The sequence below is a fragment of the Aquarana catesbeiana genome, linkage group LG01 (genome assembly GCF_042186555.1).
Source record: "Aquarana catesbeiana isolate 2022-GZ linkage group LG01, ASM4218655v1, whole genome shotgun sequence".
NCBI lineage: Eukaryota > Metazoa > Chordata > Amphibia > Anura > Ranidae > Aquarana > Aquarana catesbeiana.
The window spans coordinates 172,150,049-172,168,595 of NC_133324.1; the positions used below are offsets into that span (position 1 = coordinate 172,150,049).

General features: G+C 40.3%; 1 protein-coding gene across 2 annotated transcripts in view; it reads right to left on the reverse strand.

Moving 5' to 3' along the window:
• CHD1 (chromodomain helicase DNA binding protein 1) overlaps positions 1-18,547 on the reverse strand; it is a 159,700-nt gene that overhangs the window by 97,938 nt on the left and 43,215 nt on the right. For both annotated transcript variants that reach the window (XM_073624566.1, XM_073624565.1), the window contains 5 exons: positions 13,314-13,570; positions 11,073-11,298; positions 7,605-7,705; positions 2,537-2,715; positions 558-685 (listed from right to left, as the gene is read on the reverse strand). In XM_073624566.1, coding sequence (XP_073480667.1) covers positions 558-685; positions 2,537-2,715; positions 7,605-7,705; positions 11,073-11,298; positions 13,314-13,570 — 891 coding nt within the window. The remainder of the gene's footprint in view (positions 1-557; positions 686-2,536; positions 2,716-7,604; positions 7,706-11,072; positions 11,299-13,313; positions 13,571-18,547) is intronic.

Here is an 18,547-nt window from a genome sequence, read left to right on the forward strand (position 1 = left end):
ACTGATTAAATACCAATTAAAGAAAGCTCGATTTGTGTGAAAACATTTATAAGTTTTGTTTGCGTACTGTGTTGCATGGCTGTGCAATTACCAGTTAAATAGCAAATGAAGCAATGATATTGTTAATTGAGCATAACATTTTATAAGGTGTGATTGTGTTTATGAAAGCATAGTTGACTTCTGAATGGAAAATATTAAAGTAATTAGGAAATACATCAAACTTTAAGGCTGCATTCACACCTGAGCCTTTTCAGCTCATAAAACTCCCAACAAGCAAAATCCCATTCATTTCAATGGCACCTGTTCACATCTGAGCGTTTTGTCTTTTGAAGCAAAACACCTGAAAAACGCCCTAAGCTCAAAAAAGAACATAAGTTTCTTTGGGGCAGATTACAGGCGTTTTTGTGCCTTTTACATTGGTGACCTGAACAAAATCGCGGTAAAAACGCTGTAAAAACGGCAAAATCGCAGTAAAACACGCACAACTTCGAAACACTCAGGTGTGAATGTAGCTTTAATAAGCAGAACTAAAGAGGGAGAAAAAAAAATAATCTTACTTGCACCATGAGTGAGCAAGCCAGTTTAAGCCATCAAGCTGGTAGTCCCTAAGCTCCAGTACATCCGTCCCTCCAATATATGATGGCTGTTTCTTCAGAGCAACAAACCTTGGCCTCAGTTTCAAAACCTGTAAAAACATTTAAAAGCTTAAAATTAAAGACTGGCTAAATACATCTGTGCTTACTCTTACCTGCCAAATGTTTTCTAGTTTTTGTCAGCCATCCCTGTGAAACAACATTTCCAACCAAAAAGTTGTTAAAATTACTGTTTTCAGAATCAGCTCAAACTCACTGCACATTGGTGACAATGATGAGGTTTAGGCAGAGAAAAAGCATAGAAAGCCGAATTGCTGAACAAGGCTGCTTACATTTTATTTCCCTCTTCTCTGAAACTCCAAACCAGAGTTTTCCTCTGCTATGTGGAAAGGAGAGATGGAAGGATGCTAGGGCGGAGCGACGTGCTGATGTTACTTGATGCTTGATGTAAGTGCAATTTTTAGCATACGTAGAATACATTTTTACGATTTTACACTATGTGGAGCCTTTTTTCATTTTGGGGTACTCCTATGACAACTTTCAGGAAGATTGAGAAGTCAATGCGGGAAGACCCTCTGAAGTCATAAAAGGCCCTGGCTGGGTATAGAGCCACAAGCGCTATTAACCTCTTGTGGTGAGAGGTCCATATGAGCAAGTAAGCTAGTCTTTCAGCCTCTGGTGGTGGTGCTGATGCACAGGATTACATTTCAAGGTGGTGGATGGCAGTGATACTCACCAGGAATTATTATTATTACATCACTTGTGGACATTTTTTTAGTATTTAGCGCAACTCTCAAAAGTTATATAATACTGGGACTGCTTATCTCTCGCAGGAGAGTTGCTGCTTGCACTATTAGGTATGTATTAGCGCATTTCTTTATTCCTATTCATTTTTATTTAGTGCCGGTATCAATCATTAATATTAAGTGTGCAGAGATCTTTTAATCGTTTTACTGCCATAGAATCTTACAGCAGTGGCAGCAGGGGGATATACACACACCCTTGAGGATCGTGTGTACACTCCACGAGCCAACTTTACAATACAAAACCACAGGCTGTACAGCGACTGGATCATTCTCTATAGCTCCCGGAGTGTGCCCAATCCCTTTGGCTGGCTTCCTGGGCTTCACTGTCCCACCTGAGCGGAACATCTGTTATCTAATCTCTGCTAGTTAGAATTAACCTAGAACGATGTGTAAAATGTCAGTTCCGGTTTCAGGTGCCCCTTTCCCTGGCGCTTGCGGGCTGGAAAGAAGCCAATGAGTGTGCTCCATTAGCTTTAAAGGAAGGTCGGGGTTTTGAAAGACCCAATTTCATATTAAAGAGAACCTGAAAAACATATCACATAGGGGACTTTTGTTCCCCTATGTGACATAATACCCAAGAAATTAATCCCAGTCCACACACACAAATTTTTTTTTTTTCTAAACCATATTGTGTACACACACACACACACAAACACAACTTTTAAAGCCCCTGAAAAATATAGGGTACTGAAGTTCATCATTTTATGGGGCATTAAAAGTTAAAGCTTGACATGTTTGGTATCTATTTACTTGGTGCAACATCATTTTTATATTTTCCCCAAAAATTGGGAAATATATAGTGTTTGTGTGTACTAAAATTAACCTAATGCAGTTTTAACAGAAATTTTACACTTGATAAACAGTTGCACAAATATCATGTGACATAAATTGGAACTACCACCAATTTATTTTACAACTTGTCTGCTTTCATAAAATCTATATTGTTTGGGGATTTTAACCAATTTTCACACCTAAAATTACATATATATATATATATATATTTTTTTTTTCAAACATTTCTGAAAAAAAAAAAAGAAAGAAAAATGGCAGCGAAGGGGTTAAAAATATTGCAGCCCCCAATGCCCTATATCCAGTGATTGTAGATTTTTCTCATTTATGCAACCCATCTTTCCTTACCTTGCACTCCTTAAAAGGAATAGTTTTGGACTGATTTCGGCTAAAGTATTCATCGATGCGTGTCTGAAATTTTCTAGCAATAAGTGCTCCATCCTCCCAACTGCACTCTGAATACGGAAGACCTTGCCACTTGCAGAAATAATCTGGGTATCCAGCTGCAGATTTCTGATTTGAATGAGCTGCAAAATTACAGAAATCGAGTGTTTCACTCAATGAACAAAATCAGAGCAAAGTAATTTTCCTTAGTATTTAAACAAAATCTATTATGACAGTATAGATAAGCATTAAATATAGTTTAGTGAGCTTATACCGGTAAAAATGTGTAATATATATATATATATATATATATATATATATATATATATATATATATATACACACACACATACACACAGCATGAAATAAATAAGCGCTTAGACCTGAAAACCGCAACTCTACAAACATTCCTTCTTTTGTATAATACTTTGCGCACACACTATATTAGGGCTGCAACTAACGATTACTTTTATAATCGATTAGTTGGATGATTATTGTACAGATTAATCGGATAATAACCTTAACAAAAGTGTGGTGTATAATTTAGTTACTTAAATTTAGTTTTTAAATATCTATATGCAATGGTAAATATAAATAACCAACTATATGGTAAGGGAGCAAAATCTCTAATCCACTCTGAGAATAACAGACAGAAGAGATATACTGTATATACTATTAGAGGTTCAATCTAGTAAATATCATCAGACTTAAGGCCCATACACACGATCGGACTTTTTGACAACAAACATGCAAATTAGCGGTTTTACAGCAACATCCGACCGTGTGTACGCTCCATCGGACAAACTTTTTCAGTTTTCATCGGACAAATGTTGGCTGTGCGAACAGACAAACTTGGTGGCAACAAAAGTCCGATCGTGTGTACACAAAACCATTGGACTTTAGTACAAAATACAAACAAAATTGCTCAGAACCAATGCAAAAGATCAGACAACAATACAGAAGTTGACCAAAGGGTGGCGCCGGAGAAGTGTCGGCAGTACGTTGAAACGTCACTACGTTTGTGGCCTAAAAAGTCCTGCCGTGTGTATGCTTAACAAGTTCACGGTCAACGCCCTTTGTACAGAAATCCACGGGAAAGTTTGTATAAAGTCCGATTGTGTGTATGAGACTTAAGGGATTAATTTATTTAGTTTTTTCTTTAAATAAAAAAATGACTGTTTTGCAGATTTTCAGACAGAACTGTAATATATTATGTATGACAGACTCTCTTGTCATAGGCAGATGGCTTGATAAAAGCTCCCTGCGCCTGCTGTCACTAATGCTGGCCATAAAAAAAAAAAAAAAAAAAAAACACAAAACAAACAGGTCTTCCTTCAAAAAAACTGAACTCTGAAGAGGGGACACCCCTCGAAACAAGTCAGCTTTCTTTGGACTCTACATCCCACAACTGTTACTGGCTGTAACTTGCTGGATGTAACTAATGGTGGATTTATACAATTTGCTGGAGCGCCTTCTGTTCTTTTTTCTTTTAGAGTTTCTTTTTGGGTTTCCCCTGACCTGAGGAGAGTGGCAGCACAGCTAATGTGGTGGCTTGAGTAGCGAAGACTCATGATTTTAACCAGCCGCAGGAGCATTCGTTTTCCTTTTATAGTATAGAGTGCACCTATAGCAAAGTAAAAAAAAAAAAAAAAAAAAAAAAAAAAAAAAAAAAACACTTCTGCCTTTGGGCCCTTTCAGATGTGCGGATCCGTATCCAGCCATCTGCTTGCTCAGCAGGGATTGCTCTGTTGATCCCCGCTGAGCCGGCAGATGACAAGTCCATCTCTGCACACTGTGCAGGGATGGACCTGTCAGATCTCTTTTCTTTTCTATTGGGGGGAAACGGATGATTACGGACCACCTGTCTGTTTTCATCCGATCCGCCAGACGGATGAAAAATAGGACATCCATCCGCCTGGATTTTGCGAAATCGGGGTGGGGCGGATCGGATGTCATCGGACAAGTCACCGCTGACATCCATCGCTCCATAGAGCTGTATAGAGCAGATTCAAATTTTTCAGATTCGCGGAAAAAACTGACAGGCGGATCTGAACGGTCCGCACGTGTGAAAGAGCCCTTTAGAACCACACACTTCCCTGCCCAGGACTACAAGTCCCATAAGGCATTGCTCCTCACAGATTGAAAAGTTCTCAGGCACTTACTGACATATTATGGTTGGTGTAATGAGCTGTATGTGTGTTGCACTATATTTCCTGATATGCAAACAAATAATGCATTCTGTATGCGGGCCAACTAACCAGCTGACCAATTAAACAGTTGTCAACTATTTTTATAATTATTTTCATAATCGATTGTTTTTTTCAGCCCTACACCATATACACACACACACACACACACACACACAGTTGATATAAGAAGTCTACACACCACAGTAAAAACGGTAAGTTTTGGGGGAAAAAAAAAAAAAAAATCAGACCAAGATAAATCATTTCATAATTTTTTCCATGTGAACTAAAAAATGCGCAACTCGATAAAAAAAAAACTGAAATTGTTTAGTGGCGAAAAAATAAATTAAAAATAAAAAAGTGGCTGCATAGGTGTGCACGCCCTCTTATAATTAGGGATGTGGTTGTGTTCACAATTAACCAATCACATTCAAAATTGATGTTAAGCCCACATTCATATTGGGCTGATTTGGCATGCGGTTTGACATGTCAAATCTGAGCCTATTGCCGGCAATGGCACCGTCCGAATCGGTACAATGCTGACTTTGCAGCACTACACCGAATCCCAAAAGTAGTTTCTGTACTACTTTTGGTGACGATTTCAATAGACATCTGTGCATGAACTGGCACAGATGTCTGTCAATGCTCCCCCCGAAGTAAGACTGAAATGCCGGTTTGAAATAGTGAGAGTTCACAGCTGAACTTGCGCGATTTCAAAACCGCCCTCAGTCTGAACGTGGGCTAAATAGTAGTCCATACACACCTGCCATCAATTAAAATAACTAAGTAACCACTTGCACTCAGGAAGATTTACCTCCTTTAATGACCAGGCTATATATTTTTTTTTTTTGCAATACAGCACTGCATTGCTTAAACTGACAATTGCACAGTCATGTGATGCTGTGCCCAAATAAAATGTATGCGCGCGCCCCCCCCCACACACACACACACTGAGCTTTCTTTTGGGTGTATTTAAAAATAAAGTTATTTTTTGTGCTATAAACCAAAAAACACAAAAAAAAAATCCAATAAAAAAAAAAAAAATTTGAAAAAAAAAAAAAAAAACAAATCAAAATGTCTCCATCAATTTAGGCCAATGTTTCTTCTTTTACATATGTATGGTAAAAAAATAAAAATGTATATTGAGTGGTTTGCGCAAAAGTCATAGCATCTACAAACTATGGGAGGTTTTTATTTTTAAAAATGTTTTACCAGCAATGACGGCAATCAGCGACTTTTAGCAGGACTGCGATATTGCGGCAGACAAATTGGACACTGACACTTTTTGGGGACCAGTGAAACTAATACAGTGATCAATGCTAAAAAATATGCACTGTCACTGTACTAATGACACTGGCTGGGAAGGGGTTAATATCAGGGGGATCAAAGGGTTAACGGTGTGCCTAGCTGGTGTTTTCTTACTGTAAGGGAGGTGCTTCTACTAGGGGAAGGTATGGATCGGTGCCCCTGCTTTGCAGAGACACAGGATCTGTACTGTACCTTCTGTACTGACAGAATGGCGATCTGCCTTGTTTACATTGGCAGATTGCAGTTTTCCCTCTGTACTGACGAATCAGCCGATCAGCTCCCACTGTGCATAATCACAGCAGGAGTCGGTCGCCGGCGGCACGCACACGCACCCCAGACCAAGAAGTGTCAGATCACGCACTGGGTACGCGATCTTGCACAGAGCGGCTGCCCTGCCACAGTATATCTACGGTGGGCGGTCCGCAAATGGTTAAGCCTACAATGTTCAGGTGTGCTAGTAGGATTTTTCTGACATTTACTCAGTTGCCTCTTACAGTAAAAGCCATGGTCCGCAAACAGCTTACAAAGCATCAAAGGGATCTCATTTTTGGAAGGTATTAGTCAGGAAAAGTTACAAAAGCTGTAAGAATTTCTGGCAAGTACAGGTTATATACTACATATAACACTCTCCGATATTCTTCATAGGTCTGGGCTGTGGGGTAGGGTGATAAGACAGGAGCCTCTTCTTACTAAGAAAAACATCTAAGCCCAGTACATTTTGCAAAAAACTTCATCAAGGCAAGATGTGAAGATGTGCCATGCTGTTAGACTCCTGCCCCAAAAGACTGAATGCAGTCATAAAATCAAAAACGGTACTTCCAACAAAGTATTCGTTTAAAACGGTAGTAAACCACTGTAATATAAAAAAACAAAAAAACCTCCCCCTGCAAAATAGCAGCATAATGTGCTAGTATGCATCTCATTTTAGCACATTAAGAAATACTGATCTTAAAATAAAACCCTCCAGCGGCACACTGTCATTGCTGAGAGGGCTTCCATCTTCTTCCGGTCTTCCTTCCAGGTTCGGACTCTGGCTGTGTGAGTGGCCACAGCCACAATGGCGTCACGCTTACGCCCGGGAGCCCTCGGTTACAGCGATGTCACTGGCTGCATCCAGGGTGAATATTGATTTTACCTACAGGTAAGCCTCATTATAGACTTACCTGTAGGTACAAATCACAAAGCAGATTTTACTACCGCTTTAAGGTTGTACATATTTGAGCAACCAAAATTAAAATTTGTATTTTTTACCCTTTTAAAGATTTCAGTTGGTTTTTAATTGAATTGCACAGATTATAGGTTACATTAAAGTGTTAGGAAAAAAAATAAAAAATTGTGACGTGATTTATCTTGGTCTGTCTTCACATTTCAAAAACCTGGCATTTTTACAGGGGTGTGTGTGTGTTCATGTGAATAGGCAGTTTTACTTTCCTCCCACATCAGATTTGTGTGCATTTTTTTGTTCATCAAAAACACCCCTCCATAATCAAGTATGCCATTCATATACATTGCAAATTAAAAAATAAATAAAAACTTACCTATGATTCTCTCCACAATCTGATACTGTTTGTGAAGGTCATCAGTAAGTTCTTGTTGACAATTGTAATACTCAATATCTTCAGGTGATGCTGCTTTTAGCCTTTAGAATTACAAAAAGGAAAGAAAGAAACTTACTAAATGGGTTAAAAGAGGTCACCAAGGGGGTAGGCAAACTGCTGCAGATATGACATTCTGGCACTTTAAGGTGCCCACACATAGGTGTCTTGCCAAATCTCAGGTCGTTTATACAGTCAAAGCTTTCGCACTTTATGAGAACGCCACAACTTACCCACCCCTTTGGCTGTTAAGGGAAGGTTTGTGAGTCTGCTGCAGTTATGTGCAGGCACCCCTTCATGACTGTACTTTGCCTCTTCAGCAGTTTTCCCTCCAATGACAGAATCTCAACGTATACACAGAAAACAATAGGTATGACTATTTCATTAACTTCCATTTAAAGTGGCTCTAAACCTGTACATACAGTCATATGCAAAAGTTTAGGAACCCCTGACAATTTCCACGATTGTCATTTATAAATATTTGGGTGTTTGGATCAGCAATTTCATTTTGATCTATCAAATAACTTAGGGTCACAGTAATATTTCAGTAGTGAAATGAGGTTTATTGGATTAACAGAAAATGCGCAATATGCATCAAAACGAAATTAGACAGGTGCATAAATTTGGGCACCCGTGTCATTTTGTTGATTTGAATACCTGTAACTACTTAGCACTGATTAATTGGAACACACAATTGGTTTGGTGAGCTCATTAAGCCTTGAACTTCATAAACAAGTGCATCCAATCATGAGAAAAGGTATTTAAGGTGGCCAATTGCAAGTTGTCTTTGACTCTCCTCTGAAGAGAGGCAACATGGGGGGGCCTCAAAACAACACTCATGACCTGAAAACAAAGATTGTTCTACATTATGGTTTAGGAGAAGGCTAAAAAAAGTTATCGCAGAGATATAAGCTGTCAGTGTCCACTGTGAGGAACATAGGGAATGGAAGACCACAAGCACAGTTCTTGTTAAGGCCAGAAGTGGCAGGCCACATAAAATATAGGAGAGGCAAAGGCGAAGGATGGCGAGAACGGTCAAAAACAGCCCATGGATCACCTCCAAAGACCTACAACATCAACTTGCTGCAAATGGTGTCACTGTGCATCCTTCAACAATTCAGCGCACTTTGCACAGGGAGAAGCTGTATGGGAGAGTGATGCGAAAGAAGCCTTTTCTACACACACACACACCACAAACGGAGTTGCTTGAGGTATGCAAACGCACATTTGGACAAGCCAGCTTCATTTTGGAATAAGGTGCTGTGGACTGATGAAACAAAGTTTGAGTTATTTGGTCATAACAAGGGGCATTATGCATGGCGGAAAAAGAACAAAGCATTCCAAGAAAAACACTTGCTACCCACAGTAAAATTTGGTGGAGGTTCCATCATGCTGTGGGGCTGTATGGCCAGCGCGGGTACTGGGAATCTGGTTAAAGTTGAGGGTCGCATGGATTCCACTCAATATCAGCAGATTCTTGAGAATAATGTTGAGGAATCGGTCAAAGTTGAAGTTACACTGAGGCTGGATATTTCAACAAGACAACGACCAAAACAATGCTCTAAATCTACTCCGGCATTTATGCAGAGGAACAAGTACAATGTTCTGGAATGGCCATCCCAGTCCCCAGACCTGAATATCATTGAACATCTGTGGGGTGATTTGAAGCAGGCTGTCCATGCTCAGCAACCATTAAACCTAACTGAACTGGAGATGTTTTGTAAGGAGGAATGGTCCAAAATACATTCATCCAGAATCCAGACACTAATTACAGGCTATAGGAAGCGTCTAGAGGCTGTTATTTCTGCTAAAGGAGGCTCTACTAAATATTGATGTGATTTTTCTGTTGGGGTACCCACATTTATGCACCTGTCTAATTTCGTTTTGATGCATATTGCGCATTTTCTGTTAATCCAATAAACCTCATTTCACTACTGAAATATTACTGTGTCCCTAAGTTATTTGATAGATCAAAATGAAATTGCTGATCCAAACACCCAAATATTTATAAATGACAATCATGGAAATTGTCAGAGGTTCCTAAACTTTTGCATACGACTGTATACCCAGTGAAGTAACCAGCATAAATTGATACGTAGTTTCATCTTTGTAGAAGGTGTAGCTGTGTATCTACAGCCATTTCTTCTGTAGATCGTTCTGGTACACAAAGATAAAAGGATTTCTTCTTAGATCTAGGAGCAGGGGGCGGGCATCTGAAGTCTTCACAGAGCCAACAGGTCTGAGTCTTAATTGGAGGGAAGGGACACATCCCTACACACAGTGGGGGAATAAGCACATTAGCAAATATGCATCATGGCTGCATGCTGCAGCTCCCTCCCCATCATTTAACTCTGGGGTCAGGGAAAGCTACCAGAAAAGACTCATGATAAACAAAAAAGAACAAGGCAACAGAAAGAAATTACACTGGAGAAAAGACAAGTGCACAGTATAGACAATGTGCTTTTTTCATCTTTCATGTTGGAGGTTTACAACCACTTTAACCGTGAAAGCATGCTGAATCTGTTCCATTTACACCTAACCAAGTTTGACGTCTGTGTAACAGTTTATTAATGGCTTTAAATGTAACGACAAAGTAAGTAGAATGAGTCTAATACGGCTACATTGTTCTGTGCCTCTATTATACATTAGAATCTACCCTGCACTAATCCTTAGGCACTTCAAGGAGGAAACCAATTACCAATGTGGTTCAGTGCAATGAGTTTACATTAAAGTGGAAGTAAAGCCTAAAACTAAAATCTCTAAATCTACTTGCAGGCACAATCTAAGACCCCTTTCACACCGAGGGTGTTTTGCAGGCGCTATAGCATTAAAAATAGCGCCTGCAATCCGCCCTCAACAGCTGCTCCATTGTCTCCAGTGTGACAGCCCGAGGGGGGTGGGGGGTAAAAGCGCCCCGCTAGCGGCCGGATTGCGCCGCAAATCCGACTGTAAAACGCCGCTAAAAATAGCTGAGTTTTACCGCCGACGCTATGGACGGCTCGATGTGAAAGAGGTCTATGACGAGCCTATCTAACCCTGTAATCAAAACTCGCTATACATACCTTTTCTGAAGCCAATCCAGTCTGGTCTCCAGAGGCGGAAGCTCTATCCAGGACACAGCCAACAACAGCTGTGAAATGCCTGGGAACTGACATCACCCATAGACTTACCATGGGGTTTCCATTGTCACTGCCTCTTCTGCACCCGCCTACACAGAGAAGCTGCCGCTGACAGCTCAGCGTAGAATCAGATCCGCTTTAGAAAAGGTATGTATAGTGAGTTTTGCTTTACAGGGCTAGATAGGTTAGTTTTGGATTGTGCTTGCAAGTACATTTACAGATTTTAGTCTAGACTTCCACTTTAAACACAACTTGAATAAAAAGGGAGTTAGAAATTGTTTAAGGCCTGTACCATTTCTTGGTTTCCTGCTCCTTTTTCTTGTAGTTCTCCATCTTTTTCATTCCTTTTACATTTTGCTGCTTTAGTGTTTCTTCCGTTTCCCATGTATTGTGAATATGAGACCAACCTTTCCATTTAATTAAATACTGGCCTTCTCCAGGCTCTTTTGTCTTTTCAAAACCAGTATTAGGATCACCATCAGCTTCTATTGCATAAATGGTTGTAGTACCACCAGTAACTGTGAAGTAGATATAAAAGTTACACACCAATTGAAAATAATTGCAACACCTGATTTCAGTATTACTGGCTTACCTAAAACATAAAAACAACAAACACATTTGCAAAAGGAAGTTTGACAAGCGTAGTGTAAGCACAAGAGGAATGTAGTATTTGTCCATTACATATTCAGGCTCTGCTTCCTCATCTCCACAGGTGTTAAAATAATCCTTCTTGTCAGGGTACATTTTAAAATATGAAATATTTTCTTCAGTTGGGTAAAAATATAAAATAAAGACTACAAATTCTGCAAAACTGTGGAATCAACTAGTGGAGTTTCAGTCTTTTTTCACGTTTTCTAGACACTGGCTGGCCCATTGTAAAAAGAAATTTACACAAACACACTTTAGAGCAATGACACACTCACACAACAGCCTCATCAAGCATTTTAGCCAAACAAAGCCAGCCTAAAAGCAGGCCGATACACCTGTGCAGTTTACTTACGGAACCCTTTAGTGCTTTGGGAATATAGTTGACGGTAGAAATCCTCTTGCACCTATACCTCTTACACGTGCTATTTTTTAGGCCATTCACAACAAAATAACTCAAACCCTTATTTCTACTTTTTAGAATGTTAAATTCAAATTTTAAAGTGTTAATAAACCCACAACAGTAAAATCAGTCTGTAAATGCAGTAAAGCAAGCTTGTTATACTCACTGTGGAACCCAAGGGGTTAATCCTGTGCATTGTGTAAAAAAGGCTGTTTGATCCTGCCTACTCTGATCCTCCCCTTCTTCCACTGTCTCAAAAACCATCTCCTGATAGAACAGAGCTTTAGGGGCAAGCCAAACATGCTCAGTTTGGTGTGCATTGCTAGAGAGTTTTTTTCTCTGGGGAGAGTGAATCGGCGCTGTCTAGACAGAGGTCCAGTCGGGGGTACTGCAGCCTCATTGGACAATCATGTGAGAATGAAAACTCCTCCTACAAGCTTTAACCAGACACTGATAGAAGCAGTCTCAAGACTGAACTGCCAATGAGAAAGGGTATTTAGCAGTTTATATTTACTGTGTACTGTGGGAGACCAAATATAGTGAATGCAGGGTCCTGGGTTTACTAACACTTTAACATTAAAATGTACACTTTATTATATATTATAAAAAAAATGTACAAAAACAGTGGGCCTAAAAGGCTACGGAAAATGATACGTACTTAATTGCAGAAAAATTATAGCATCTTGGTACTTAAAGCGGATGTAAACCCTCACATGTATCCAGTGAAATGAATAGCCTTTAGATGATAAACAGGGATGAAACAAATCTCCCTATACAAGCTTTACATGTATATCTGCAGTCTTCAGCTTTATATACTGTTTAGAAAGTGCACAGTCTGTTAGATTTTTCCACTTCCTCATGCATCTATAGGAGTGGATTATTGCTATACACTGTGAGACAGCTGATGAAAGGCGCGCGCACACACACACACACACACACACACACACACACACACACACACACACACACCTACCCCCCCACACCCATGCAGAGTTTGCCTGTGAATAGTTTTAGCAGTCTGCCAATTTATAGCAACCTACCCCTATACACACTTCTATCTCCCGTCTTGGAGAGCTTGTCAAAAGTTATCTGGCTGATAACAGAAGAATGGAGCAGGACAAAGCTATGGGACACAGTGCTTTGAAGAGAGATAAAAAAAAAAAAAAAAACACTACAGATATATGTGCCTAGCTCAAATTTCATGAATCAGGTTTACATCAAGTATAGCCCTGTCAGGGCAATATGCAGCCCCCCCCCCCCCAAAAAAAACCTCTAAGTCTATACTACAGCTCAAGAGCCCCAAAGCCAAATCTTGACACTTCCTAGTGAGGATTACTGTCTCAGCCTCCTCTCACATATTGCTACATAGTTCCTTTACAGTAGAGATATGCCATCAGAACATGCAGAAAAAAAGAGTGGGAGCTAGTGTTTAACACCAGCAAGAAAGACTGAAAATACACTTTCAATGGCCTGAAGCCATTTTACCTCCTTTTCGCCCAAAACGAGAGTCCATCACTCTTTCAATTGTTTCAAACTCATCTTCTTCTGGTTGAGGAACATCTTCACCACATACTTCCAACAAATCATCAGAGTCTGTTTTCATCTCCTCATCTTCCTTATAACTGACATTAACAGTGGCCTGTCGCCTAGATGCTCGCTTATCATAGTCATCATCATCATCATCTGAGGAATCTGCATCTTGTTTTTGACCAATACTCTTCTTCCCATTTTTAGCTTTGGACCTGAAAACAAATACATAATACTTCATAGTCAATAGGACAAACAGAGGGAGAAAAACACACACACAAATGGCAAGACCACGCAGATTGTTTAAACCAAAACCATCCTAATTTTCTGAAAGACACACTCTGACTTGTCCTTTCTCTTGGTTTTCAGACACCGGCTCTTTCTGGAGACATACTTTAAGGAAAGACTTTAAAATAACTAAAAGGCAAAACTTTTTCTTTAGATTTTGGATAAAGTGGAGAGGGGTTGGAACACCTGTCAGTTTTTATTGCTGTCTGTGCCCATTAGTGAGAATCACCCTCTCTATTTGTCCCGTTTACCATTATCATTGAAAGTGAAAGTAAAAGTAAAATACCCAGTTTTGGGTTGTCTCCAAAAAGAGTAATACATGGGAAATCTTCCAATGGGGACACTAGGTCTGGAGGCCTGGGGGTCCCCAAGGAATTCTCTTAATTTGCAGTGATTTCCTCACTTCCTGTTTTAGCTATGGACAAGAAGTGAAGGTAAATCTCCCCAGTGGGGCACAGATGGCAAAAAAATAAACCAACAGGGGTTATATCCCTCCCTTACTCTATCCTAAATGAAAGATAGTATCCTGCCAGCATATGTTCCGGTATGTCCTTGCGCCTCTTACCAGTTGTACACGTGCATACCAGTTCAACTGGCATCTCCGAGTTACAAAAAAAAAAAAAAAAAGATATACATAAACTGTGGTCCACCTTAACACAGAACTATAGTCGAGAACGGGCAGGTTCTTCTGCAAATATAAATACTTACCTGACCGTTTGCAATTCTCTGTACAATGTACTTTGCACCGCTCAGTTTGCATTTTGGCACAGTGCCTGTGTGCTGAGAGGACTGCACTCATACACATGTGCGTGAGAGACGTCATCCCATGCAAGCCAATCAAGGCTGCCAAAGAACAGCACCCGAAAAAAGCTGGGGAGAAGATGCTGGTGAGGGACCTCGTGGGTGTCAGAACAGAAGTTTTTTTTTTACTTTAGTTCCGTTCTAACAGAATCCACACAAATATTCTGTCATGTTCACCTCCAAAACCTCCTCCCACTGGACGGAATCCAAATAAAATGTTTGCATCACAAGGTAAAAGACTTATGAGATTAGGCTCTGATGGAAGTAAGCACTCCCCGCTGTTCAGGGAAGAACTACTTTCATCATAGGCATAGAGAAAGGCTGGAGGAAAAATGGAGGTAAATAGGAAAAAAAGAAAAAAGGTTCCTGAATCTTTGTCCAAACAATTTAGTGCCAAGCAGGTGTTTTAAGAAAGAAGAGGGGGTTAGACAAGCTCCACTTTCAGGAACTAATTTTGGGTCAATTGTGTTTAAGCTTTTCAGTGTTATAGTTCAACTAATAATGCAAATAAACATTTTAAAGTGAATGCATAGCATGAAGGGTTTTCTAAACGGTATCACTGTAGAAGTCAATTTCTTTAGGACTTTAACTTCATAGGTTCCCTATATAAAAACAGGGCAGCCAAGTAGGTTATTGAGTCATACCTCTTATTCATGCAGTTCTCTGTGCAAACTTGAGATACAGATCTTTTAAAGTGGAGTTCGACCCAAAAGGGGAAGTTCTGCTTATTTGCCTCCTCCTCCCCTCTGCTGCCACATTTGGCACCTTTCGGATGGGAGCAGGTGCTTGGTTTTGAAAGGTACCAGCTCCCACTTCCGGCTGACTTCACCACGGCGAAGTCATCCGCCACCGGGCCATTCACAAAGCGCAGTGCGCTTCATGCAAATGCAGTAGGGAACCGGCTGTGAATTTGCAAGGCTTCACTGCTGCTCCGCTTTAGCCGAGATGGTGATGGCAGCAGCACCTTTGAGCCAAGTGAAAATTTGGCTCAGGTGAAGACACCGCTGGATTCATGGACAGGTAATGTCCTAATATTAAAAAAGTCAGCAGCTACAGTATTTTTTTTCTGAAGAAGCCTGGAGCTCAGCATTAACTTTTTACTAAAGCAAATAAGGTTGGTCTGTATAGACATTTGAAAAGGAAGTGTAGGCTTGTAGGCAGCAATATAAAAAAGAACAATTCAACATATTTACCAACTGAAATGATTAAACCCCAAACTACAAGCAATGTGAAACACATATGAAAGTTCCTGCCAAAACATTTGTAGTTTTATCCATCCAGTCCTGAGAGTTACACAGTTGTCATGCAGCACATCTGTCTGGCAAGCCAGAGACATGATCTTTCTGCTGCAGTTCGGTGCTCCAAATCTCTGACTGGAGTATGAAAGGAGAAGCAGCAAACTGATGAGCCTTTTTGTCACTATCAACTCCTGGTATTTGCACAGCAGCACAACTGATTGGTTTAAATGTGCTATGTCTACCTCACCCCAGTCTGAACTCTGCTGTACAGAGACAGCAAGGAGCCAACAATTCAAAATTCAGGTAACTACAGTTCCTGCATTAAAAATATAAATATAAGGATGTAATAAAAAGGAGGACTAAACACAAGACAAACATACATATTACAGCTTATAGAAGTGTGGGATAGCAAAACAAACATACTCAACCGATATGGCTGACTCCTGCCGGCTGTAAGACTGAGAACTGAGCAATCACATGACCGCTGATCGCTCAGTTCTTGGTTTTCAATGAGCAGAGGCTGTCAAGTCACTTGCCGTTCTGCCCCTCCAGCACCCACTGAAGTGCCGGGCTGTGGAGGGAGGGGCTGGCTCAGATAAGCTGCTGTTTTTTTGGATATTAGTGAACACAGAGTTGCATTAATCAGTATCTTTACTATGTGTCTGGAGTTTAAATAAAAGAAAGTATTCAACACCACTATACATTATTGTACCAGGAAATGCCGAGACTTGTATATAACATTCACTTGCTAATACCTCAGGATTGCTGATCATTTGAAACAGTTTTGAAATATTAAAGTTTATACATTTTTGCACACAGTTTCTAACAATATGCTCAGTTTAAAACTGACTAGGTTTGTAACAGATTTACAATAAAAATGGTATGTAAAATTAAAAATGGGAATTTTGCCTTACCTCTAAATTCCATATTTTGGGGTACAGGACTTGTACTCGGACCACAAGTTATATGCTACTACCTTCAGGTGATAGGATACTGGCAAAAGCTTTGCTGAGAACACCCCCAGTGATCCCTCATATAATCCTACCTATTCTGTGGGACTGCATATTTGTGTCTTGTACTATACTCTAAAACAGTGTTTTCCAACCGGGGCTCCGCAGGCAAAATGAGATAAAATCCTGCACAGTGCGATCTGAAAGCATTCCTCTGTTAAAACAAACAGTATTAAACCCAAAAGCAAACATTTTATTATATTGCACCCTACCAACTCCTATATATGATGGCTTTATTTTCTTTTTTACCCTTCTATTTTCATCTGGTGATCTAGCCAGCAAGTCTGTTTTTCAAAAGAAAAAGCTCTCCAGCAGAATGTATTAGTTTACAGAGTCAAGAAACAAATTAGCACTGACAGGGGTTCTTACAATGATGATCTTTATGTAAAAACGTTATCTCAAAAGTATAAAGCACTGCTTGCTGTAACTGCCTAAGAAGTATTAGCTGGAGTACTGCTTCAATTTGTTAGTGTATTTAAATTATAACACTCTCTACCCCCAGACTGACACACTGATGTCCAAAGGTGCCCTCTGTTTTCCTTCATCCAGAGTGGGGGCACTCTAATACAGGAGGTGTGTTACTGACAAGATCACCAGGTGAAAAAGCCTAAGAAAACTGATGCAATCACCACATCTAATGATTGGTAAGCTGCAATATATTACATTTTTGTTTTGGCTTTAATACTACTTGAACTCATGTGTAGAGAGAACCTCCGTCATCTCATATGGAATCTTTCAGCAGGTGGTCGCCCATATACCCAGTGACATTCGTGATCTTAGCAGGGTCAGGGGCAGAGCCAGTACTTTTGTGAAGATTCTTGGTGCAGCACATAGCCCAAATAGCAGGGCAACAAATTTCAAGCGTTGGGTCTCAGCAAAGTGTTGATGCATGGGAAAGATGTAAAAGGTGAAGACAAGAGTCCTGGATGCCTACGGATACCAAAAATTTCCCTAATCAGAGAAGCGATGACAGATTGTTTACATCAGGACTGAAAATATTTTCAGCAAAAACTTTTAAGCCTTTTCTATGCAGGAAATGGGATTACTACTCCGTGTGCCTGTGATCGACTCAGGGAAGCCCACAAATCTCCCTTTGGGGGGGGGGGGGGGGGGGTTGGAGGGTGGCAGTGATACAAATTCAGTTTTAAAGATCCTGGAAATGACAAATTGAATCCAGTGGTCCAGGACATCTATGCCTAAGAGGCCAGACTGGTGCTAATGGCAACAGATGCATGCGTGCGTGGCCCCCCCCCCCCGGAGAGTGAGGGCATCCTTTTATCGTGAAGAGGGCCTTTAGGTAGGCTTGGAGTGTTTTGGGGTCCAAGGCTTTGGATGAAAGAAAGGACCCCTTTCAGTGAGAAGAGCTGTTTTTTTTTTTTGTGGGATAGAAGCACCTTGCCCCCAGTAATAGGAATTCGCTATCACAAAGGCAAGACGTCTTTTCCAAGCAGGCTCTCCAGACCAAGCCTTTAACCACAAAATTCTGTGCATGTTCATCCTAGAATCCAGGCACAAGTACATTCTCGGACATCAACACAAAATAGCAGATCCATGGACATGAACTGCAATAGTTCCAGAAGAAGGGGGCCCTCGAACACAGGATTGTGCTCTCTATTTGTCCAGTTGGCAACAGTCTGACAAAATTGACATTTAGGCAATTTCCAGTTTTAAGGCAGGAGCAGTGAGCCAAGATTGCCTTTAACAGGTTTCAAAGAGTATCAACAAAATCCCAAAGTGGCTATTATTCACCAGATGCCACAATGCATCTGGATCCTTAGTAAAACAGTCAGGACATCTACTGAGATGACAAAGAACATATCTGAGCTGATTCAAAGCAAGAGGGTGCCAAAGAGTC